We start from the raw sequence: 25,381 nt of genomic DNA on the forward strand, positions 1-25,381 counted from the left end.
TCCAGGCAGAGCTGCACATAAAATATGGTTTCAAATCTTTTCAATAATTATCGATATCGATCAATTTGCATTTTTTTTTTATCGATAAGCTTTTTTTCTATATCGCCCAGCCCTAATGGAGTTATTCTTTTTATTCAGGTGCGAATTTTGAGACTACTGAGAATTTTAGGAAAGAATGACGACGACTCAAGTGAAGCAATGAATGACATTCTGGCACAGGTTAGAAAGACAGCATTAAATAACTTTTATATTAATTTTTAAATGACTTTGCTTAAGTGTGGCTCATTAATGCTTGTTTTGCAGGTTGCAACAAACACAGAGACGAGTAAAAATGTAGGTAACGCAATCCTGTATGAGACCGTACTGACCATAATGGACATCAAGTCTGAAAGTGGACTGAGGGTGAGTCTTTTTTTTTTTTTTTTTTTTTAAGAGAAATCAATATTGTTTTCAGTTTTTGCTTTACTTGAATGTCCTTCTCCTTTTAGGTTTTGGCCATTAACATACTAGGCCGCTTCCTTCTTAACAATGACAAAAATATAAGGTAATTACTTTGCTTTTCTCACTTTTTTTCAAGATTGTCATCAGATCATTGTCTTTAATTAAAATCTCCTTGTTCCAGATATGTGGCGTTGACCTCTCTTCTAAAGACGGTACAAACAGATCACAATGCAGTGCAGAGGCATCGGAGCACCATTGTGGACTGTTTAAAAGACCTGGACGTCTCCATTAAGAGGTCACTCTCGGAGCCCACATTACTTTAATTTCACTTGTGCCCTTGTTTTTATTTTAATGCTTGATTTCTGTGTAGACGTGCAATGGAGCTGAGTTTTGCCCTGGTGAACGGCAACAACATTAGAGGCATGATGAAGGAGCTGCTCTACTTCCTGGATTCCTGTGACCCAGAATTCAAGGCAGACTGTGCATCAGGAGTGTTTCTAGCTGCAGAGAAGTATGGCCATACATTCTGCTTTCTCTTCGCTACTTTATGATGATGTCTCACTCTGGCCTAGATAATGTCATTCCAGTCTTTTGTTTTAAGCATTCGAGAATGTAGTCGGTATACCCTACCCCACATGAGATTGTGCTGTGTGATGAGAAAATGAGTGATCCATCGTCTGACTGACTATGTTGATATCATTTGTTTTCTGACAGCACTGATCCCCTTTCTCAGTCCTCAGTGTTTCATAACTTTGGTCAACAAATATTTGCATTTTTTTCCATTTGTTTCAACAGATATGCTCCTTCAAAAAGATGGCACATAGATACCATTATGAGAGTACTGACAACAGTATGTATGCTACAGAAACCCTTCAGTACTTGGAAGCAATGACCATAATAGTACAAACAGTGTAGTTTAAATTTCTCTTCTTGTGTTTCTTAGGCTGGAAGCTATGTGCGAGATGACTCTGTCCCCAACCTAATTCAGCTAATCACAAACAGCGTGGAGATGCACGCCTATACAGTGCAGAGACTTTACAAAGCCCTGCTGGACGACATTTCACAGGTCAGTGTTGCTCTGGATTAATCTATGACTATGATATTAAAGTCTGTATGTACTACAAACCACTTGGAAGAACCAGGTGAAAATTTCCTTCATGTTCTGTCTTCCAGCAACCTCTTGTTCAGGTTGCATCATGGTGCATAGGAGAGTATGGAGACCTTCTGGTATCAGGACAGTGTGAGGAGGAGGAACCCATCCAGGTAAATATTCAGTATTAAAAACAAACCTTAGTGAAAAAGGAAACTGGCCAACAGTGACGTTCTCCTCTTTCTAATAAATGAAGGTGACTGAGGACGAAGTTCTGGATGTGTTGGAAGGTCTTCTGGTGTCCAATCTGTCCACGCCTGTAACCCGGGGTTATTCCCTCACTGCTATCATGAAGCTATCTACTCGTTTCAGCAGTGTCAAGTGAGTGAATATTTTCCTCCCTTGTTAATCGCCATTTGATTTTTGATTTCAACCTTTTTCCTTCAGCAGTGTTTATAAATAAAGTCAGCCTCTATATCTGAGGATTACACATAACTTCAAAAATTTCATAATAGACTAATTTGATTGCCTAAATAATTGAGGGTTACACAGAGGTAGGGGACTATGTTTCTCTATTTCTCATGAATTATTTTTTAAAAATATTATTGAGAACAGCTGAATGGGTGAAGACATTTGCAGTTCAACTTTTAATGAGTGTTTTTGTGGATTCCGCACAATGGTTTTGCAGTAACCACTACCACAGAAGTATGATTTAATTTATGGAGCTACAGGCAGGAGTGGAAAATAAGTCAGAAAAAATAATTTAATGTTATCTCTCATCTCTTTTGACCCTAATATTTCCACATTGACAATCTTACAGTCAGATGAAAAATCTAACATGTTTGAAAAATCAATTTTTCCCTATGAGGTGACTGTGAGTTTATCCTGCTGTTGAAGTAGAGTTACAAGGGTCTGTGGGCTGATTTAGCTCAACCTGTGTGCAAAAAAGGGAATTCTTCTTCTTCTCTGACTTTACTTTTGGATAGAATAGTCCAACCCCTGCCATCTCTTTACTTGGCTAAGTTCGACATGTGGTTTTTGGTCGTAGAGTGTGAGCAGTTAGATTGCATCAGAGCCTGATCTTGGGTTGGGTATGATGTTTGATTGTCTTGATAGTGGATGAATCATTATAGGCATTTAAACCTTTCTAAGTGAGCTCACTTTAGCTATCTTGGCCTAACATGTCTCCTCTGCTCAATAATACTCCATGAATGGCACTCACTACTCCCATGATTAGCTTGATGCCAACAAATGACTTGATCTCATCCTCAGTGGTGTTTATGCTAGCTCCTTTAATTTTACACTGTTGATTAATAATGTTAATCATATTTAGATAGTTGTCCTAATACATTTTAGGTATTTATATTACTCTTTCACTAAAAAAAATAAGACTAATATATGATTGCTTAATAATGAACCATGTTTTGTTTTTTTATTGATCTTTTATCACTGTGAGCTCTTTCTGCACTGGAAAAAAATCAAAATCTAGAGAAGTCTTTTTTTCTTTAAATAAGTGCATTTGTTCATGGATTGAGGAGGAAAAAGAAACATTTTGCCAATGGAACAAGACAATTTACATTTAAAATAAGAAAACACAATTGCATTTTATCTAATTATCTTATTTTAAGAGTAAAAATACCAATTCCTTTGGCAAACTATCTAATTTACCTACTCAAATTAAGGGTAAATTCACTAAATTTTTACTTATTAATAAATCGTTTTTTCAGTGTGTATAGCTGTGTCCAATTAATTCTTTACGAGCTGTGTTTAATACCCTGTTTATTTTGTTTTCAGCCGAATCAAAAAGGTGGTTTCAATATATGGGAGTAGCATTGACGTGGAGCTTCAGCAGAGAGCCGTGGAGTACAATGCACTTTTCAAGAAATACGATCATATGAGGTAAACATCCCAGGATTTGCTTGTTCCCTTATTTGTTTTCTTAAATGTGTATGTTTAAGTACTAGATTATTATTTTTCAGAATTTGTGTGGGGATGGAAAAAAAAAACAATCTTTGTTCTTCTGTTGTTGTTTTTTTAAAACTTTAATAGGCCAGCTCTTCTTGAACGTATGCCTATTATGGAGAAAACAGCCTCTAATGGTCCCACAGAAATCGTACAGACAAATGGTGAGACTGAGCCATCTTCAGTGGAGCCAAAACATCCACCTCCTGTTACTCAACCAACAAACCAAGTGAGAACAATTTTAAAGACCATTTATCTGTAGTGTAGAACTACAATTCCTAGATCAACACTTATAGACTTTGACTTCACAGCCTGTAAACATGATAAAAGATTGGCTGTTTTACTAAGTTACTGTGCTGTCTTCTCTCTACAGGCTAATGATTTGTTAGACTTGTTGGGTGGTAATGACATGGTCCAGGTAATCCAGACTACGATGCCCACAAAGCCTGCCTCAGCTGGAGGAGAGCTGCTCGACCTGCTTGGAGACCTCTCACTAAGTGGTAAAAGGCTTACCTTTAAAGCAATGTCTATATCTGTCAAAAGGAAAATCTGCAAATTTATCTGTGAATGTTTGCGATAAAACACTGTTTCTAGTTTATTCTGTAGAATAGTCAAGGAGAGTATTCACTTCTTCACTCAGCCAGTGACTAAAATTACTTTCCTTTAAGACTGTAATTGGACAGTTATTTAAAAAAAAACAAGTTTTGATTTTGGTTCTTTTGGATCCATCTCCTTAAAAACCCTGATGTCTCACTTTCCCAGGTGGTCCAGCACCAGCACCTGTTTCCTCAGTGCCCGCTTCCCAGCCTCCTTTCCTTCTGGACGGACTCTCTTCACAACCCATGTTTAATGACATTGCAGCTGCAGGTAGGAGAGTGTTCCTTCTTCCAGCTATATGTGTCAAAGTTTATTTAAAATCTGTTTATTGATTTAGCGTTTTTGCAAAGTTTTGTTACAACAACTAATTTTATTGGAAGATGACAATTTTCCCCCTGATTCTTCTGTTTAGGTATCCCTTCCATGACTGCATACAACAAAAATGGTCTAAAAATAGATTTTACATTTGAGAGAGCAAACCCAAACCCAAACATCGCAGTCATCACTATCCACGCCACCAACTCGACAGAGGCAGAAATGACTGACTTTGTTTTTCAGGCTGCAGTTCCAAAGGTAAGCAGCTACAGCCGTTTCTTAGTCAATATAGGCCTCTCACTGATTGACTTTTTATATTACTTTAAAAACTAAAAGCTGATTTATTTAAAGAGATTTTTCAAATCCCAAATTTATATGTATTGAGGGCCACAAAAAACAAAACATTTCCCCAAATAGTTATTCACTTGAAAATTTAACAGACAAAATTTAGCTCCACATTAACCCATCTATTAACAAAATAAAAAGAGCAACAGTCCTCTGGGACTCATTAGGTCCTGTGTCAAGCTGTGCTTTAGAGTTAAAACTGATTAAATTTGCAAAGCGTCCAAACCTGAAGCGCACTCAAATTTCACACCCTCTGTCTTTGAAAAGTTGAAAAGGAAAAATAATGTTGAATCTGGTTAATTTGTTACTCATGCAGACTGTTATCTGTGAGTACAGGTAAGATGAAACTGAGCAGACATGTGAACACAGGACATTGGAGGGAGATTATTTTAACTACTGGTGAAAATGTTCAGAAAAAAAAAAAAATGTATAGTAATTATGTTGTCAGGATCATCAGTTATGTGCCCCCCTAAGCCTGTATTACTAATAAAGACCATTTATATTAATCTTTCTATAATCATCGATATTCTAACAGAAATTGGACGGCTCCTGTGAAACATGCAGTGAATGCTTCGTCTGAACTCTACCTCGTTATTTAAAAAAGACATGAACAGTAACCTGTCATCCATTACTGATCAGTTGGAACAAGAGCATTTTAAACTGTAAAAGAGAATTTTTTTTATTGTTATCTAAAGTTGTCCTCTGTGTTCCTATTAGACCTTCCAGCTGCAGCTCCTTTCCCCCAGCAGTAATGTTGTCCCAGCACTCAACCAGGGAACTGTAACACAGGTCATCAGAGTCCTCAACCCACAGAAGGTGAGGTTTGATTCATTGTTTATTTAAATACATGCATATTTAGAAAGATTGAAGTTTTTACCAACAAGACCTTCAAATTGCAGCAACAACTACGAATGAGGATCAAACTTACCTACACCCACAAAGGCTCCGCTGTGCAGGACCTGGCAGAGGTTAATAACTTCCCCCCACAGTCGTGGCAGTGATGACCCGCTCCTGCTGTCCTTAAACCCCTCCCCCACCTAGGGAACTATGAAAACGATTTTTCTCTTCACCCTTTCACCTTCTACCTTTCCCCCAACGGATCCCCCTGTGACGTCACTGCACACCGCTGCCACAGAGTTGCATGGGAAGCAGCAGAGCATCAACCACAGGAGAACAGAGCAGATGTTACGAAGACCCTTGTCGGCATTACAAGAGTAATTTGGGGAAAACATATCAATCATCAAACTTTCTCTTTTCGCTCTTAATTGATCTCTACTTCGTGTGCTGATGTCTTTTTTTTCTCACACCTCTTCCTCCTAGCTCCATCACCCCTCCCAGAAGGATTCATGTTGTACAATCCACTGGTGTACTTTATCTCTGAAGTGACTGTTGGGGAGGAGAAAAAATGGGTCGCCCTCTTTTGGCCCCTATTTCTTTTAAACCTAAAATGCAGTTTGAGGCACTTTGCTTTCATTTTGTTTTCCACTTAGAACATCAGTCCTAAAATGGCAGCAGGAAAAACTTTGAGTCATAACAAACCTCTTTTTTTTCCCTCCACACTGTCAGCGGTATAACTTCAGAGTTGTATTCATTCTGAATTACATTAATTTGCTATATGCATGTGTGCTGGGGTCACAGTCACATCTAGACTTGTGCTCCAAGAGGATTTTCTGATTGTTTGTAGACCTTTTTATCTAACTGGCTGGGTTCAGAGCGCCCTCCGCTGCCCCCCTCCCTAATTAACACCTCATCTGTAGATCTGTATAAGACGGCAAGTTTGATGTATTACAGTGAATACATTATTGCTCTGTAACTTATCTGGAAACAAATTGCACTTGTGTTGAAAAGATCTGTTTTAAACTTTTCCTGCATCGGTCTCGTCAGTCTAGACCTCAAATTGATTTATATTTCTGATTTGTTTAACCTGGTTAAACTCTGTCACCATGCTTATCCATGTTAATGAAGTTGGTGATGAATGTAGTAACTTGCACTGAATGAGTTTCCTTTTTCCATCTCTAATTTGTCTTCACACACCTTCTTTGTCTAGAACGCTCACCTTATCAACACTGTTTGTTCTTTTTTTGTTTCTTTGTGAGAGTATGTTAAATTTGACTTAATTTATGCCTGATATGTAAGTGATGTGCCTTTCTGACTTAGCTGGAAAAAAAGGATGGAAAAAAGCCCCCGAGTCGTTAATGAGCTGCATTTATTAATGATTGCACAATGACTCTGTGGGTTTTTATAGATTTAAATCAGTCTATCACTTCATTGACAACTAAAATACCACTAATCTGCACAATGTTGGTCCATGATAGTTTTGCAAATTCCTAAATTATAGTGGAATATTAGTAATTTTTTGTTTATCTTTCACCTTGACTGCTTTTTAATAGAAATTAGAGACCACAATATTTAGATTACAAAATTAAAGGTAATGGCAGCTAGTGTATGTAAATTTAAATAAGCTGGCTTAAAATATTTTTCCAGTCCTACCCAAACTTCCAAATACCAAAAGATAGAATTAGACAAAAAGCTAATGAGACTTATAGTTTCTGTTTTTTTAGAGCTGTCTTTACTTTTGTCAGAATCTTGACCTCGCCGTCATCGGGAATAGTAACCTTAATACCTCACCGTCTCTTTCTGTTAACGTTTAGCAGCTTTGTTTAGTCACCAAAGCATCTGCATGAAGAAAACTAAGCAGTTCGTATGTCTCTTTACCCAACTCTACTCACAGCCTGGCTATGCTTCATTAAAGCCCGCCGATGTTTAGCTTGGCTGTGTTAACTCCTATTAAGCTTTCTCTCTTTTAACTTCTGTGACCAAATCAGAGATAATCTATTAGCTTTGGAAATCTTTTTTGAGCTCATGTGTATATGGAGAAATCTTTTCCGGTTGAACCTTTTCTTCTATTAGTTGATAAATGCTATATTGGCTTGTTTTTTTTCTGTACATATTGAGGGCTTTTACAATTGTTTGTTGTACTTTCTTTTTTTAGATATCATTTTTCTAAACAAATTCCAACTACTCACAATGTACATTGTCTTAATAGGTTTAGTCGGCATTGGTCTAATAAGACTCCTCTGTATCATCACTCATTGTAAAAGATTTATCATCTGCTGCCTGTACATTGTATATAGTTGTAAAACAAAAACGCTGATCAGATTAAATAAAATCCACATAAAAGATTAGTTGGAAAGTATGTATGCATATATGTACAAGAGAAATCTTCCAAAGGATGTGATGGAGCTTTCATTTGATTTATATATAGTAATGTTTGAGACATTAGATGTCATGTCCTAGCATCATGGATGGGAGGTTTGGTTTCTGTGGATGATGGCTTAATAACCTGGATATAACACATTCCCTCTGAATGATGCACCGTACTACTGAGGAGCAGCAACATGCCTTTTGCTTCTCCTGGTCCTTAAACGCGTCATGGCTCCATTACCTGTTGCAGAGTGGCTCTCTTTCCAAGATGCATCAGTTTAGGTTGGCCTTATATGCACTATTGATCTCCTCTTTAACTGTTTGGATTGTTTTTAGCTAGATTTTAGTTTTGGTGTGTTCTCTCTTCATGAGTAAGAAAGGACACTTTTAACTGCCATACCTGCTTTTTTTTGTGTGTGTCACCCCATGGCAAGACAGTTTATTTTCAACCAGCACGGTTCAGTGATCATTTAAGATCCAAAATTACGTGAAAGCTCAGCTGTTTTGTAATACAATTCTTCTTTTAGAGCCTTTTTTATGGTTTTCTTTAATCTGCTTCTGTTTAATGGAGGCAAACCAGCTGAAGCGTGTGATCTCAAGAGGCAAAATGAAATGCTGGCAGGATGAGAAAGGAGGTCTTATACACCTATTTCTGAATGTTTTTTTTTCTTGTGTGTGTGAGAGTGAGCTTATTGAAACTATGTACCCTCGTTAATCAAATCAGTTTTTTTTTCTATTAAGCTGTTAAAATTTTACAAATAGAAGTGAGCCCAACGTTAATGCTTTTGACACTATAACTGAGGAAGGAAACGACCACCTGTCGGTGTGGTCAGGTATATATGTGTGCGTTTTGTGTGTGTATCAGATTATCTTTGAGAGAGTGTGATGGTGTGATATCTGTCTTTTATCTGCCTAGGACGTAATTCTTTGGCTGCAATCTCGACCCTCAGCTTCTGAGCTGCATGTGAAGAACTGTAAATAAGGTTGTTTCTACTTTGGACAAGAAACGTTTTTTTTGCAAATGCAAGAAAAGTTTAAAACTCCTGTTATGGGACAGCACGAATGTGCAATTAGAAATCATTCATCGTGAGCTTAGGACTTGTTACTGTCATTTCGGTTTTTGCTTCGTTTTAAGTGCAAAGAAAATGCAAAGCCATTATCTGCATCCCTTGGGTGTTTTTGTTCTTTCTTTCATTGGGATGAAATCGCTTTGTAAAGGGCTTGGAAGAGCATCCAAATGAGCATTATGGTCCATATGTTTATTTTTAAAGATAGGAAAGAAAAACTGCATTCACTCTGAAAACATGGCCTGTAACACCCTTCTTCATTGAAAAGCGACCAGACAAAGAAAGCAAAGCAAGTCAGATTTTCTTATCTTTTTGTTGGTGGGGAGGAGAGAAACCTCACGGTTCCTAGTCAGCTTTTCTTTTCTTTTTTTCCCAGTTCTATGGCTTCAAGGAGAGAATGTCAGACTGAAAATATGAAATGATCTTTAAAGATGAAAAGTTGTAAACTATTAAATGGATTATTTTCAATTTATGCTGTGTATTCTTGTCTTTGGGTTGGAGATGATGATCAAGCAAATTTAAAAAAAGTGAAATAAAAATCAAGTTAAAGATATGGAAATGTGTACTGTGTCTGCTCTGCTAACCAACATTTGGCTTGTTGTTTGTTCAGGATTAAAATTTAATGCTTCCAGAAGGTGTTAAGGAACTATATTTAAAGACACTTTCTGGAACTAAATTTCCTGTTAAATTATCCATAGGTCTAAGATGGTTTTGAGCGCAATAGGGCCTACTGGCAGCTGTCTTGAATGACTTTGTTAACATAAGTTCATAAACCACTCACAATATTTCCTTATGTCATGCCACTGCTATAGCAACCAAGAAAATATTTTTGCTTACTCCACTCACTAACGAGTCTGTATCTTAAACTGCTGTTTTCTTTTTCCGTTTCCTGGCCTATCATTAACTATAAGCTGGCTCATTTGAATATAAATTAGCATTCCTGAAGTCATTTGCAATGTCCATTTAGGGGAACATGTGGGCGGGTCATGAGGTAAATGGTTGTACTGTATCCACAGCATTAAAGATCTCCAGTGTTTGCTCATTCTGACCAAGGCCTACTAAATGCCTAGGCATACAAAATTTTGATACAAAACAACTGGATTTGCAGATTAATACTTGTTTATTACAAATTGTGAACTGAAGGTTACTTATCATTTTACTGCCTCCCTGTTGTTTTTCTCTGGGAATGCTCCCTTAAAACTTATTTTATTGCAGCTTTTATCAGCCTTTAGAAAAACTGCATAAATGTATCAAATCTTCCTTGTTTGAGGTGGACTGCAACAGAAGACAGACCTCCCATAGGACCAGAATGAGGAATAAATCAGAGCAACACCTTAAATACAAGGTTCTGTCCTATTTTTTGCTAAATGCAAGATACCTTAAATATACTAATGTGTATTTAAGTGAGCCGCAGAAGAAAGGTAAGCAATGCAAGCAAGTCAGAAATATGTGTGCTTTAAAAAAAATAAAAACTGCAGTAAATTGATTGATTGGTAGACTTTATTGATCTCACAGTGGAGAAATGTACTTGTTACATTGGCTCAATAGTCAAAAAGAAGGTGCCAAAAGGAGGAAAAGGTGCATGGGAGTATATACAGTAAGTCCACACACACACACACACACATATATATATATATATATATATATATATATATATAAGTATCTTATTTAACAGGGTCTATTACACAGGGTTATTGAACAGGGCATTAAATAGGTATTTATACATGTAGTTTTTGCACAGGGTATTAAATAGGTATCTGTATATATAGGTATTTATATATGTAGTTATTGCACTGGTATTAAATGTAAACAAGTTATTGCACAGGCTATTAAATAGTAGCAAAGTAGTTAATGCACAAGTTATAGTGCTGCATTGTAAAGTCTGATGATAAATGAGGATAAATGACCTGCAGTAGCGCTTCTTCTTACAAACAGGGTGTATTAGTACATTTATAAATACATCCACAATCTAATGTATGGACTGGTCACTTTAACAAGATGGCAGGTAGCACCAGAGGCGTAGCCAGAAAATGTTTACTAGGGCGGTCAGGCAATAACCAGTGTACACTGAGGGTAGGCACCAGAACCTCATGGTCAATCTACAATGTTCCAACAGGAAAATTAGTGAGCAAAACATCCATATTTTCTAAATAAAGACAAACTATACTTTCCCACAGCCTTTGCTAGCAAATAGATGCATATATTTAAACATTTGTGCTTTCTAGATCTAAGGGTATAGTGGATAAAATCCCGGTTTGAGTTCTGGGGCGAACATCTTTTCCATTGTCTTTACATTCTGGATAAAATTTATATTTACAATTACTAATGTCTACATAAATTGATTATTTAAGAAGTTTTTATTAAAATAGTTATTTATCTATGTTTTTACTGAAGACTCCTAGATGACTTGCAGACACACATCATTTTCTCTTTACCCCATAAAACAAAATCTAGTTATGGAAAGAGCATAGATTCTGTATTTATCTTTAATGTTATTAAATGTTTTGAATATTCCACTTGAGAGTATTACCGCTGCCACTGTCTGTATTAGAGGAAAAAAAAAATGGTAGGGGAGGCCAATGGCGTAACTATCGGTAAGCAGAGACTACAGTTCCTTAGGGACCCCGACCTCTTAGGGGCCCCATCACTGATACCTGGTTGGCCCCCTACGCAATTGTGGACTAGGACAGATGGAATGGTGTGAAAAATTCCTCTTGAACACCACTGATACTGCTTTGACTGACCGGACCTTATTTATACTCCAACTCATGGCAGATTTCAACATGATGGTGAGTCATTTAAACACGACACCAATAGCAAACCAGAAAGTGGTACTTTTAATTACTATGTTAATAACTGTGTATAGTTCATTAGACGGTTAGTAAAAAAAAATGCACTCATATAATATGTTTCAAACCGCAATAAAGATCTTAAAAGAACAATGTATTTGAGTATTTAATTTTTTACAGTACAACTTGGAATTATGGAAGCTGGAAGAACGGAAAAAACTTCCCAAAACAAACAGGTTCTTTCAAAGAACCAAAGAGGGAGAGGAGGACGCTGCTGCTGCAGTGAGTGAAGAGAGAGCGTGGGTGAGGAGGGGGGCTGTGAAACTCAAGGCAGCCCGATAAGATTCATCTTACAGCAGAATATTTACAGCAGTATATCCATTTCAGGTAAGAAATAATGATGAAATGATTAAGTGTGTATGTATGGGTAAATTTGGTAAATGGCATGTATTTATATAGCACTTTTTTTCAAGTCAGGAGACTCGACCAAAGCACTTTACACTACATTCAGTCATTCACCCATTCACACACACACTCACACACTGACGGTGGCAAGCTACATTGTAGCCACAGCTGCCCTGGGGCTCAATGTCAGAAGCGGGGCTGCCGTACACCGGTCGCTCTGACCACCACCAGTAGACAATGCAGGTGAAGTGTCTTGCTGAAGGGCACAATGACACTGAAAGCCGGAGCCGGGGCTTGAACCGTTAATCCTTCTATTTCAGGGGCAAACTACTACATCCGACGCCACTGTCACCACATTTGAGGTCTGCGGCGGCAGTGGGGGTGGGTGTAGGGGGGGATTGGGTCCCAGATAATGTTGCTTATTGTTGTGTCGTTCCGCCATTGGGTGTGGCCAATGATTGGCTAAGGGTGGCAAGGGCCACCCCTGGCCCCCCATTTAGCTCCGCCCCTGGGTAGGACTGCATTTGTGCTGGTTTTGATATCTGAGACCCACTGTAGTTTTAAATAATTATTTTGTCACAAAAAATGGTTTTACAAATATAATTTATTAGGTTTTGGTTATATAAAAACTATGGTCTATGTGGTGAAAGTATTGACATGGTTTTCTGACAAATTAGATCAAATTAAATTTTTGCCTTAATAAGAAATTTGAATATAATATTTATAAATAGTTTACGTTTAATGCGGGCTTAATGTTTCTGTAATTATAATTGGTGAAAGCCATTATGTGACAGTGGAAGCCTCTCCCTCAGACAGGAGCAGTGAGAGTTAAAGCAGCGCGTGAACCCGCCCATCTGATGTTTATTGATCAGGCCTGGCTGACAGCGCTCACATCAGTCTGGATATGGCGGCGCAGCACCGACGCACGATGATTTCTCTCTCTGTGGGAATTTACCAGCCGTGTTCCGGGGACGCTCCTGCCTTCTGAGGCTGCTAATAAGCAGAGCATACATGGCGACGGAGGAGGAGGATAGCAGCGCAGCGCTCCCTGCGACCGACACCAAGAAAGCAGGAGATAACGGGGCTTGTATTGACAGGCAGCCGGACACGGTGGTCCATCAGGCGGGGCTGAGTCGGACCCGCAGCGGTCCCGGAGCTCACTCTGTGACGGGGATCCGAGTGCTGAAGGCAGGTCATAACGGGAGGGTTTACAGTGGGGGTTATTCAGGCTGAATGATTGGAGGATCAGTGAAACAGGGCAAAGTGCAGGATTTTAAATGCATGTTTGCAGCGTTATGTAACACCGGTCATTATTAGTGCTGGTTGGAGGAGATCAACAAAACCAATTAATACCAACAAACCTCACAGTGTTTGGGTGTTTTACATGAAGGCCTTTCCAGTTTCCAGATGATTTTAAAGCACAGAAATCAAATAGAAAATGTCTGGTGAATAGCTGTGTTATTTTATTCAATGCTTTCTGTTAAAATGCAATACATCAAATGGAAATGTTAACTATAATAAGCAAAAAAATATATGTTGTCATATGTTTTTTTAATAGGCATTATTACAGTCTGCACACAAACATGTAGGCTGTCTGAACTTTAACCCTCAACCATCCATAGTGCACAGTCATAGTTTCTTGCAATGTTCATATTAGGATGAACCAACTTCTGCTGACTTGCATCCAAAGATGTCTGGAATGGAACATTTTCTTTTCTAGTTTTCATTTTTTTGTGTGTCTTTGATTCCCCTTCATGAAAAGGCACTCTGGGCAAGGAGCCCAGTTTTTGAAAGTAAAAAGAAATGACTGCTGCTTCCAATATGTAGCTCTCTTAGCTTCTTTTCATGGATAAAACAGAGGTTAGTGTCTCAGCTGATAACAACACAAGATGATTTCTATCATTTGGACAACTTTAACATATTTTTTCAATGGTTAATGCAACAACCATATTTTTGAGCTTTTAAAACTGCTCTCAGTTTTGTGTTGAATTGTTATGGAAAAAGAAGAATGACTATGAACAAAATTCTATGTTCATATTCATTACCATTTAATGCAGTTATATGAAACTAGAAAGCATTGATCTAATGTGAATGTGGCTCCATGTCAGAAATTTTTAATAATGCCTAATAAAAAAAACATATAAGTAATTAGTTAGTATTTCCACAAACTATTGGATCAGTGTGTGGAATGAAGTAGTTTTAATAAAGCAGAAGTTATTTCTATATCATTTTAATTAATTCATCTAAAATTTATTCAGTGCAGGCCCAAAAAATAAAACATAAAAATCGGACTAATCTGACCAACCTTTCAAATTAACCTGTCTGATTCTGTTCTCATCATTTTTTTTTTTATTTTTTCTTTAAAATATAGGCAGAAGATGTTTAACTTGTAAAGCCTGGAAACATAATCAAAGTGACACAAATAATTTGCTATATATGATAAGAATATGTTACAAACCATAATAAGGTTAAATATTAGTTCTTGTTATAGGAATTTTATTATCTAAGCAGCCTATTGCCTATTATTACAACTGCTTGGTCATCTATATCTCGAAAAAAAAGTCTAACAACTCCATGATTAAAAGCAATTGTAATATGTTTAATGTTTTCATCACAAAATATATTTACTAAATAAATAACCTAAAGTTAAGTTTTGTTTGTAGTTGTACATTTTGAACCACCTTCATACTTTTGTGTGATGTGATTTGAAAACACCTCTATCTTTCTGCAGCGCAATATGAAGCGTAATGGGAGCCGAAGCTGCGTGACGAGAAAAAACAGATTTGGTTCACGAGAGAGAGACTGGCTAAAGGGGGACACCCAACGAGGCTGTGTGTGTCTTTATGGCGGTACTGTAGACCCCCAGCCACCTGCCTCCGGCACACAGGCCTCCTCCACTCCTCAGACAGACCTGCAGTTGGTGCTCTGCTCCACCAGCACCACCGTGGAAGAACTCTGCGCTCAAAGAAACGGACAGGGACTCTATGTTCAGCTGCACGGAGACCTTGTCAGGTGAATGCACTGTACGGTACATAAAGTGATGAACGTAAATACAGGAAATAATCAAGCCTATAATTTAGGGTGGGGGTTCTTCCTAGAAATGTCCAGATAACTCACAATAAACAATATCCATAACTGACAGAATAAAGAACCAGAAGTAGAAAAGTCTTTAGTGGATCTACTGCACACAAAATCCTTCCTCACTCTTGAAATTCAATCGGAGCTTAACAGGAAATCTTTTATAATATTAGAGAAACAAAAATATTTTGATGGATAAAAAAAGCCTTGTGTCTCATCTGTGCAACAAAACTGTAAGTGAAATGTGAGATGCATTGCAGTGCCTCTCAGGGAAATGCATCTCTTCCATTTGAGACACAGCTGCTATGTATAATAATGCATTAATGTCTAGGCAAGGCAGTTGAATTATTGGTTAAATTAGCAGAATGTCACACAAGCCTAAATGAATGCAAAGAGTAGAGAACTGCCCATGTCTTTTGATCTTATACTCCCACACAACACCTTATCTATTTTACCCTTCAGGTACATAACACTCCGTTCAGCTACACAGCAGGCAGACTAGAAGCAGCAAATGACCCTCTGACTGTCTGGTTCACTGATCCATAACCAGGAAGGAATTTGTTCTTTCGCTCTTTCTTTGAACAACCAAAGTGGAAATGTGATATATTAGAAAACATGCACTCAGTTTTAGTTTAAATCTCAGTACCTTATCTTGTGTGAGGTGCAACAGCTTGCTCAGTTCACCCATGAGCTAAAATCAAAATCTTATGGTCAGTCATTTTTGAGTAACTACTAAAATATTGTTATGCTGCATCCTCTATATTTGTTTGCATCCCCACTAAATACGTCCTAAAGGCTTTTATTGTTCCTTTACAGTTGAAATAAGTATTAAAGACCAGATCAACTTTCCAAGACTTTATTATTGCTCTTTGCATATCTTATTTTGAAGGTCTGGAAACCAGAGGAAAATCAGCTCAGATTAAAAATGGATAAAAATTAGACTCTCAATACAACATTTGGGTCTGAAAATGATCAATTATCCAAGAGGTCTACTTCTAGGTTACGCAGTCGAAAATATATACGTAACTTAAATGAACCCTGAGTCATTTTACTCGAAAATATACCTTAAAACTACCTCTTGGGTAAAATCTGGGTTCTATCTATCCTAAATTATGTCAGTATTATCTCAGTTCATTCATCCAGTATGCTAGTGAATAAATCAGCACTACTTGCAGCAATCTGTCATTCATTTCTCGTTTTAACCAGTAAGTAGTGCATTGGCCTACTTGCAAGAACAGTTGCAGTGTCCAAGTCAGCCACTAGGGGTTAAGGTTTACACTGCAAAAACAATCTTGAAATAGATAAAAATTTCTTAAAATTTACCCTTAATTTGAGCAGGTAAATAAGTTAATTTACCAATAGAATGAGTATTTTTACTCTTAAAATAAGATAATTAGATAATATGCACTTGCAATAGTCAATACAATATTTTTTTCTTATTTTAGATGTGAATTGTCTAGTTCATTTGGCAAAGTGTCTCACTTACCTCCTCATTTCACAAAAAAAATGCACTTAAATAAGAAAAAATGGCTCATTTAGATTTCAGTTTTTTGCTGTGGAGAGGGTCTTAAGGTACAAAATCACACTTCAAAATAAATACAAGAGTTATTTTCTTGCTAAAAGACCCAGTGATAAAATTTTTTCACTTATGTAGCAGAGGCCACCAGTCTTTTATTTGAAATGTCATGATAGTTTACCAAGTTCACCATACTATCCACTATAGTAAGAGCTCCATAGTAGATGCAGAGAAAAACGGGCCCACAGCTTCATACATCATGTAGTTCTCTATATATTCACCACCTGGAATTGTTTTAAAAAGAAAAAGATAAATCATTGTCTTATAAAATGCTCAGTTCCATAGAAAGTCCCAGCAGCGTTTTCTTTTGAAAATCAAAAAATGTAATACTTGTCATAGTCTAATTGTTGTCATGAAAACTTGACCAAATCAACGCTATTATCTGTTTTTCTCACACTTGAATTAGAATTTTTTTATTTGACCTTTGTTACCACTCACCTCTCGCTCTGTGGTGAGATACTATACGTTGGTCCACATCAGACCTTGTATGTCACATACGTTTTAGTTATTCCAAACCTAATAATCATTGCTCTGTAGAGTTAAGTATTTCTTGATGCTGCATTTTTTTTTCCACTCAGAGAACAAATTCACAGCAATGAAGGGTTGAACTTTTCTAGAATTCTCTGTGTAAAGTTATGCTATCAGCATAAAACGTTGCTTTATGCTGCTAAAGCTTTTTTATAGCAGACGAGTCAATAAGGGTGCTATATAATATGTTTATAGATATGAAATGAGCTTGGGTGTGTAGGGAAGAGTTATTGACTGAGGACATTTTGTAGATATGAAGTTAAGAATGTGGCTTAAAGCTCGTAACAATTATGTAGGTCTAAAATCTTTGATATTGCACAAAGCAATGTACTAATATATTGAGACTGATAGATGGAAGCATTTTGGTCAAGTATTTGAAACTTGGACCCATTCATTTTTAAATGTTCATTGTTCAATTAGTAATATTTAGATGAGAACATATTTTATTTTCCTTACAAACCTTTTGTGAGTTTTTAAGATAGTGTGCCAATAGTGTGGACTCATACTTTCCATTTTTGGGTTGAGTATCCCTGTCCTGGATAGTATCACATTCCAACAGTGTTATCAAGTCTGTCCGATGTTCGGTTTTCCCAGCAGCAGGCTCGTCCTCAGGGATCCATTAATTACTTTTTCAGGACAGACAGGGCATGGTAATCCTTACAACATGATGCGGGTATTCCTGGAGTTTCCTCCCAGCTGAAGCCATTCTTAGGAACCTGCCAATGGGAGACTCCCAGACATGTGGTTTCCCTGAAGATGAGTATGCAGGTTGATTTCATGGGCCTTTTAAATCACTTTACCTTTTACCTTTAATATAAACTCACTTGGCTCTCGCAGCTCATCCAGTCATGAATAAAAAAAAAAAAACTTTTTTATGCATTTATGAGCTCGCTGCTGATAAGGCAAACATTTATAGACCTGGGGAAAAAAATCAACAACTCGGAAAAACTTACTTTACGGACATAACGAAAATGCTGACATACCTTTCTTTAACCTACATATAAACTGAGCCTTAACCCTTGAAACACTTGTGTCAAACTCTGTTTAATCCATCATCTGAACATGGGAGGACTGTGGCATAACTGCACACATTCACAGACATGGTCTTCTACTTAAACTGACAGAAAGGAAAAAGAGAGCTTTGATTAGAGAAGTTCTTTTGGCAATATCTATGAACAGTATTTCTGTTAGTTATATAATCTAGAAATCTGACTATGGATGAGTTCAATGAAGAACATTTTTGTAGGTAGGTATGCTGATGAAGATTCTCAGTCATCCAGGTCATAGTTATTCCGCAAAAGTTTAAAAACAATCCACTGGATTCGGTTTCCAAGGTTTGAAGACATTCAAACCTTGGAAACCAAGTCCAGTGGATTGTTTTTAAACTTTTATGGAACTTTTGTTGGTATAGTAAAAAGGCATGAGTAAATTTGTTTGAAGTTTGCCCCAAGGCATTTGGGGGCACAGTGAACATGGAGAATGTTGCTTTTATCAGGTGTCATTGTCCTCATATAAAGCCTGTAAAACCCTGCACACAGTATTGCCACATTGCAAAAAGTTGATGGTTGAGAAATTGAGTCTACAGATGTGTTAAATATGTAAAGACATACCCCCGCAGAGACACATGGCTGTTTGGTTGGAACAGATTCTTCTACTAATGTATTGACTTGATATACTATGTTAAGCATGTTTTTTTAGCTGGAGAAAAGTATATATATTTTACTTTAAATTTAGAATCATGCAATACTTTGAGTTGGTTCACCATTATAAAATTTCAATAAAAAGCAGCAGCCATTGTTTTTTAGGGTTAAATATTGCAAAGGTGCAGTAAATGTATGTATCCATTGAAGCAAACTAATACAATCTCGTGTGATAATACAAAGGGGTTGCTCTTATTAAAACTAATTAATTGAACAATAAAGTCAAATTTTTTAAGTTAACTCCAGGGTTCCAAGTCAACAGTGGTTATGTTACTCTCACACCCATTATTGATTGATTGATTGATTGACTTTATTGAGTCAATCAGTTATCTCACTGTGGAAAAAATGTACTCGTTACATTAGCTCAGATAGTCAAAGGAGAAGAAAGGTGCATGGGATATATACAGTATATAGAGTGTGTCCACATTTATTTTATAGTAGGATCATTATACAGGGTTATTGCACAGGGTGTTTACATGGGTATTTATATAGATGGATTTTTATATATATATATATATATAGTTATTGCACTGGGTGACAAATATAGAGAAAGAGGACATTGCACAGGGTATCAAATAGTAATTGCACGTTATACATTTCACAAGTTACTGCCGTTTTAGTGTCGCATTGTATAATCTGCTTACAGCAGGGATGATTGACCTGCGGTATCGCTCCATTACAGCTTTCACCTTGGCAAAAACAATCTCTCTGAATAAGTATTGGTAACTCCACAGTCATGGATAAGAGAACCTCTTAAAAGATTGCAAGTACCCGGTTCGATCCCCACAGCCTACACTCTGGGTCCCCGAGCAAGACCCTTAACCCCCTGATTGCACCGCACACTGGCTGCCTACTGCTCCCCACGGAGATGGGTTAAGATGCAGAAGGGAATATCTGCATTGTGAGATCAATAAAGTTTCATTACTATTATTTTTAATAAAGTCCAGGGAGACCGTTGAGTGAGTTTTGTTTTTAAAATATGTAGTCAGTTTCTCCTTTAGATGTTGTTTCTATTGTTGTGACTCCACAAACACTGCTGCATTATTTGTCCTACAGGAGGCTGGACCCCCTTGAGCGTCCCCTCCAGATGGTTTATGACTACCTGACGACAATGGGTTATACCGACCCAGTGCGAGTGCAGCATGAAGCGGCCAACTCGGACCTCAGCTGCATGATTCGTTTCTACAGCGGTGAGTTCTCAGGCAGAAATACACTTTCTTTATATCCTTTGGTCTTCTCTAAGATTTGGAGTCTCATTTATAACATTGCGTAGAATCATACCACAAGTGTATGTATGTCAAACCTGAAAACACCTGAAAATGAAGAACGCCTAACAAAAAAAATATATTCCAAAATATATAAGTATAAATTTTCCTTTTTAGATCACAGTCGTACATCAAAACTTTACCTAATGATCCTCTTCAGTCACATTCAACCATAAATGGACCATCGAAAGCACCGCATGAATGTCTTTCAATGAGCCAGCTCATCAATGTTATTTAGTGGTTACCACAGCAACCATAGCCAAGAGAGTGAAAAAAGTGCAATTTAGCTGAGGCAGAAATAAATGTGTTGGTGAGTGATGTGGAGAGTCAGATAAATATGTTTGGTAGCCAAAACAAATAAAAGGCAGTATTATTAATGACATCTTCAGTTTGTTCTATTGGCCGATCATATTAAAACAAGGACATTTTGCTTATTGCTGGCTGTGATATTTCAGGTTTATGGATCATTTCATAGAACTATTTTGTTCCCAAAAGGGGCTTCAGGGAGAGAGTTAATTCATACTAAATTATGTTAAACAGCTGTGGGGCAATTGGTGGTTAATAGCTGTAGGCTAATTGATTTAGAAGAAAAAGCCAAGACTCCGGGAAAGAAGTCCAATTATTTATAAGCTCTAATATGGGAAAAATTGTCATGTTTTGGTTTTATCATTTTGTTTAGATATTTCCTATACTTTAGTGGAATTTTTTTGGGGATCTTCAATAACCCGACTGAGGCATTGATGCCTCTTCCGTTTTTCACTAATATTAACCATTTAAAGTAAAAAAAAACATATAATTCAGGAATACATTTCCAAATCTATATGTACAGATTGTTTGTTATATTTGTGTCCCTTTAGAACCCTGCACCCAGCTGTCTTTCGCTTTTTTTTTTTACATGCACTGGGGATGCACTGATCTACTTTTTAACCCTTGTGATTATGTGGGTTTTACTAAACTGGACCCTGTTAAGCACATTTAAGTGTTTACAATAATCCGTGTGAATTATTTCCACCTTGTTTCATTGATACATTCATCTGTGGGGTTACAGACCCCAGTAGGAAAGGTGAGCTTCCATGACTGGGCTGAAACCGTAGCTCAACACACATATATAGACCTGAAAGTGCGCATGTGCAGAAAAAGATAGCTACTTAGGGACGAGCATGTAGTACGGCCTTACGTAAACATATCAGAATGATTGACAATTAGGAGGAACACTTATTTAGATGATGCAAATGGTTCATAATTTCTTAGGATTTGACAAGACAGTAATTATACATTCAGTAGATTTTTTTTAATGCCTTTAATGACCATCCCTAACCAATTGAACAACTCTACAATGTCAGCAACGTAAGACTTTGTTGTGAGTTTTTGTACACTTGCAAACAGTAAAATTTGAACACCAACTGATCCAAACCCAAATACCAGGGTCCGCTTTTGGTCCAGAACAAAGGACTTTTCTGGAGTGAATACACCCTAGAAAGTTAAATGTAAAATATTGTACTGATATGGAAAACACCCACTTATATCAGCACAGAGAAACAAGCTGACCTGGCAAAACCAGAAATGCAAAATAACATAATCTGGTAAAACCTGTTAGAATGTAATAAGCAAAAGGGAAATTTTTTAATGTGAATACATATGATGACTATAAACTTACACACAAAACCTTCGAAAGAAGTCAAACCATTGCGTTGAAAGACAGAACGACCAGTACAAAAACAACCTATTTAATATAATTCATTAAACTTTTATATTGATTGAGGTCATACTAATTTACTGCATGTATTTACTTTATATGTGTATTTAGAGACATTATCAATGTAACGAGTTATTAAAGGGCATGGTGAAGAAAATTTGACATGGAATAGCCGAAAAAACCTTAAAGCTAGTTTAGTAGACATTACACATCATCTGTTTCCTTTAACTCTATACTGAATATTTTGCAGGTACAGCTGTTAATTTCTATTTAAAAAATATATGTTTTTGATAAAAAGGCAGCTTCCTGTAATTCTTATAATTTCATTTTAATTCGGTAAAAAATAACTATATTGAAGTAATTATTCAAGCAATAACAAAGTCGATTTTTTTTCTCTTGAGCTGATTCAGTTTATTATGCCCATCCTCCTTGGCTCTCATGCAACTAGCAGCTTCCTGTTATTTTCCTCCTGCCAATATGAGAACTGGTCACATTTGGCTACTGTGGGGCCACATTGGTCCAAGTTAAGTGAGACCCCCCTTGGAGACTCTTTGTCTGTATTTTTTTATCTCATGGGAAAAACTTCAAGGATTATGCATGCAACTGGATTCAGACACTTAATGCCCAGCTGAGTAGAGGAGAAATATTATACTTCAATATAATTTGTAGTTTGCTATATTTATGTATAATTCACACTGTTTGTTCCCTAATATTCCTACCTCATCTCCATGGCTTTACACATTTCTGAAACTAATCCTGTTGTCATCACTGTGAATTCACTACAAGCAAACTACAATTTGTAGTTTGCTTGTCATTTTTGCCATATGCAAGCACAAATTTGTGAGTTCTCATAAGCTTTCATGCTCAGATTGTGTATATAGTCATTTTTTAAATTTATTTTGACAAAATTATCAAGCATTAGCAGAGGTATCATTTGATCGAATGCTTTTTTGGTCTTGTGTACAGTTATTAATGTCAAGCCAGTTATGATTTTACAATTTTCTAGCAGCAATGAAGAATTGCACTCTTTACTTGCATGTTAGCATTTTGTTTATCAGTGCGCTCATGGCAGATATGATGGCTATGGGGAGAATATGCAGGCAAAAAAAGAAAGGAGCTTCTCTGATAGTGTGAACATCTTTGAAATAACTAAGGGAAATATTGCCAAGGCCAATTGACTTAATGAACTTAGATCCTCAACCACAGCAGAGGAACTTCTGGCTGTAAGCCGCGGCGGCCTACAAAGGTCAATGTTTTAACATCTGAAAGTAATGCTGTTTATCCTTTACATCATATTTTAAGGCGGCCAGGCTGCACACAATCAAAAAAAATATATTTTTTAATGTATGGTGGGCTTCTACTAGATTTCCATTTAAAATTAAATAAAAGAAAATGGGAAAATGCTTGATTTGTCAGTATAACCTTTTTGAAAAAACATTTAAAAGCATCTGTGTTTTTAACTTTAATTACATAAGTATTACAGTAAACTGTTGACCCAGTATGACAAATTAGATTTACATCAATTAATATACAATGAAACTCCTCTCCATTACAACTAATCTACTTGTTTGTTCATAAATAGGCCTTAAAATATTTATGATCTAAATATAACACTATATAGATTCACTAATATTGGCTACTAACTACTTAATCACCAAGTAACTTTGAAGTTATCCCCATATGCATAGCTCCAAAGTAATGATTGAAACTGTTATAATACATTTTTCCGTATTCCAGATCATCATCGATTGATCCAGCTACTGATGTTAGACCTTTTGTTTCTATCTTCCTGCTTTTCTATACTGTCACAATCTATGCTTTATCTCCGTGTTATTCAAAGCAGTGTATTTTTCGATCACAACCTCTGTTATGACCAGAGGTTATTTTACCCATTTCTCAGTGTGTTATTATGCTGAATACTGGCTCTAAAGTTGTTCTGTGTGAGCAGATGCTTTGTGTTTGTGGCCATGACGGAGCCAGTGAAGCATATTCCTTAGAAAACCTACTTGTCTGCCTTTAACCCACTCATGTTAGGCTTAACCCTTTATAGGGTCCTCAGTGAAATACTTTGAAATTCAAAATTTCAAGCTAAGAGTGCTATTGGAGGACAGGACAAGACTTTATTACCTTTGTAGCATTTAAAAATGTTTATATTTTATAGTAAAGATCAAGATCAATGTAATAAAAACAAACGGTCACTTGCCCTAATATCTTAAAATAACGAATACGCTTTAATTAGAAATTCGTGAAGAACTCTCAGAGATGAAAGGAACACTTTGTTACATGTTTTACTTTTTAACTTACCAACTTAATTAGCTTTTAACTTTTTAACCAAACTTGTTAACTTTTTTCTAACTTAATTAACAGTATGTAACATATCATCCAATGGCTCATCTAATTGGCCAAAATGACGTTAACTACCATGTAGAAGCATCCTTGCTGAGTCCACTCTGTTTGTAAGGGATAATGCAACTGATCAAAAACAGTAACTTGCACTATAAAGGGTGAAGCCTGTGTAATATAGAGCATCGGTTACATACTGGGGATGAACAGTGCTGCAGTTTGTAGCACTGTTGCCTTGCAGTAAGAAAGTTCTAGGTTCGATTCCCGGCTTGGAGTCTTTCCAGTTTCCATGCTCTTCCCGTGTTCTCCTGGTACTCCGGCTTCCTCACACAGTCCAAAAACATGACTGTTAGGTCAATTGTGTAAAGTTGAGCTCTTCTAGATTATCCTTAGGTGTATTCTTTCATGCATTGCTGTATGTCTCTGTGTTGCCCTGCGACAGACTGGCGATATGTCCAGGGTGTACCCCACCTCTCACCCATAGATTGGCAGAGATAGGCACCGTGACCCTGACAGAATGAGCGGGAGAACATTGATAGATGAATGGTTACATATTGTTACCTCATAGAAAAGTTGCAGCCTTTAAAAATCAGTGGAAAATGTAAGAATACAGACGGAATAAAAGAAAGGAGGATTAGTGGCTAAACCCCTAGATCAGGCCATCCTCTCTTTACAATGCCTTTATGAAATCTTTTTTTTGTTTATAATCTGAGCACACATGTCTTTTTTTTTTTTTTATTTATGACAACATTATTTTTCAGTCTTATTTTCTCTCCTACTGTGATGCTTCAAATTTCAGAACGGGTTACCTAGAGAGCTTCCCCATTATCTCCTGTTTATCTAGGAAGCCCCTCTGACACATAAATACCCACACACCCTGTTGTCCTGCTGCACAGATAAAATTAAAACAAACAAACGCGGGAGTAAACATTTCAGGATTGTGACTTAATGAGAACACTCCTAATGAAAACAACCAGAGT

At 36.9% G+C, this 25,381-nt stretch overlaps 2 protein-coding genes across 3 annotated transcripts in view; both read left to right on the forward strand.

Annotated features, from left to right (window-relative positions):
* The window catches only part of ap1g1 (adaptor related protein complex 1 gamma 1 subunit), a 20,503-nt gene extending 11,251 nt beyond the window's left edge, over nucleotides 1–9,252 (forward strand). For both annotated transcript variants that reach the window (XM_015391813.1, XM_015391814.1), the window contains 16 exons: nucleotides 139–219; nucleotides 304–402; nucleotides 489–544; nucleotides 623–736; nucleotides 812–952; nucleotides 1,237–1,291; nucleotides 1,385–1,507; nucleotides 1,615–1,704; nucleotides 1,788–1,912; nucleotides 3,326–3,430; nucleotides 3,581–3,722; nucleotides 3,867–3,993; nucleotides 4,256–4,360; nucleotides 4,503–4,663; nucleotides 5,468–5,566; nucleotides 5,650–9,252. In XM_015391813.1, coding sequence (XP_015247299.1) covers nucleotides 139–219; nucleotides 304–402; nucleotides 489–544; nucleotides 623–736; nucleotides 812–952; nucleotides 1,237–1,291; nucleotides 1,385–1,507; nucleotides 1,615–1,704; nucleotides 1,788–1,912; nucleotides 3,326–3,430; nucleotides 3,581–3,722; nucleotides 3,867–3,993; nucleotides 4,256–4,360; nucleotides 4,503–4,663; nucleotides 5,468–5,566; nucleotides 5,650–5,751 — 1,725 coding nt within the window. In that variant the 3' untranslated portion in view covers nucleotides 5,752–9,252. The remainder of the gene's footprint in view (nucleotides 1–138; nucleotides 220–303; nucleotides 403–488; nucleotides 545–622; nucleotides 737–811; nucleotides 953–1,236; nucleotides 1,292–1,384; nucleotides 1,508–1,614; nucleotides 1,705–1,787; nucleotides 1,913–3,325; nucleotides 3,431–3,580; nucleotides 3,723–3,866; nucleotides 3,994–4,255; nucleotides 4,361–4,502; nucleotides 4,664–5,467; nucleotides 5,567–5,649) is intronic.
* A 3,870-nt stretch (nucleotides 9,253–13,122) lies between these two features.
* Nucleotides 13,123–25,381, forward strand: part of LOC107095638 (PH domain leucine-rich repeat-containing protein phosphatase 2-like) — a 28,894-nt gene continuing 16,635 nt past the window's right edge. The window contains exons 1-3 of the mRNA XM_015391809.1: nucleotides 13,123–13,403; nucleotides 14,947–15,227; nucleotides 20,154–20,287. Coding sequence (XP_015247295.1) covers nucleotides 13,227–13,403; nucleotides 14,947–15,227; nucleotides 20,154–20,287 — 592 coding nt within the window. The 5' untranslated portion in view covers nucleotides 13,123–13,226. The remainder of the gene's footprint in view (nucleotides 13,404–14,946; nucleotides 15,228–20,153; nucleotides 20,288–25,381) is intronic.

The sequence above is a fragment of the Cyprinodon variegatus genome, unplaced genomic scaffold, assembly GCF_000732505.1.
Source record: "Cyprinodon variegatus isolate N-32 unplaced genomic scaffold, C_variegatus-1.0 Scaffold561, whole genome shotgun sequence".
Taxonomy (NCBI): Eukaryota; Metazoa; Chordata; class Actinopteri; order Cyprinodontiformes; family Cyprinodontidae; genus Cyprinodon; species Cyprinodon variegatus.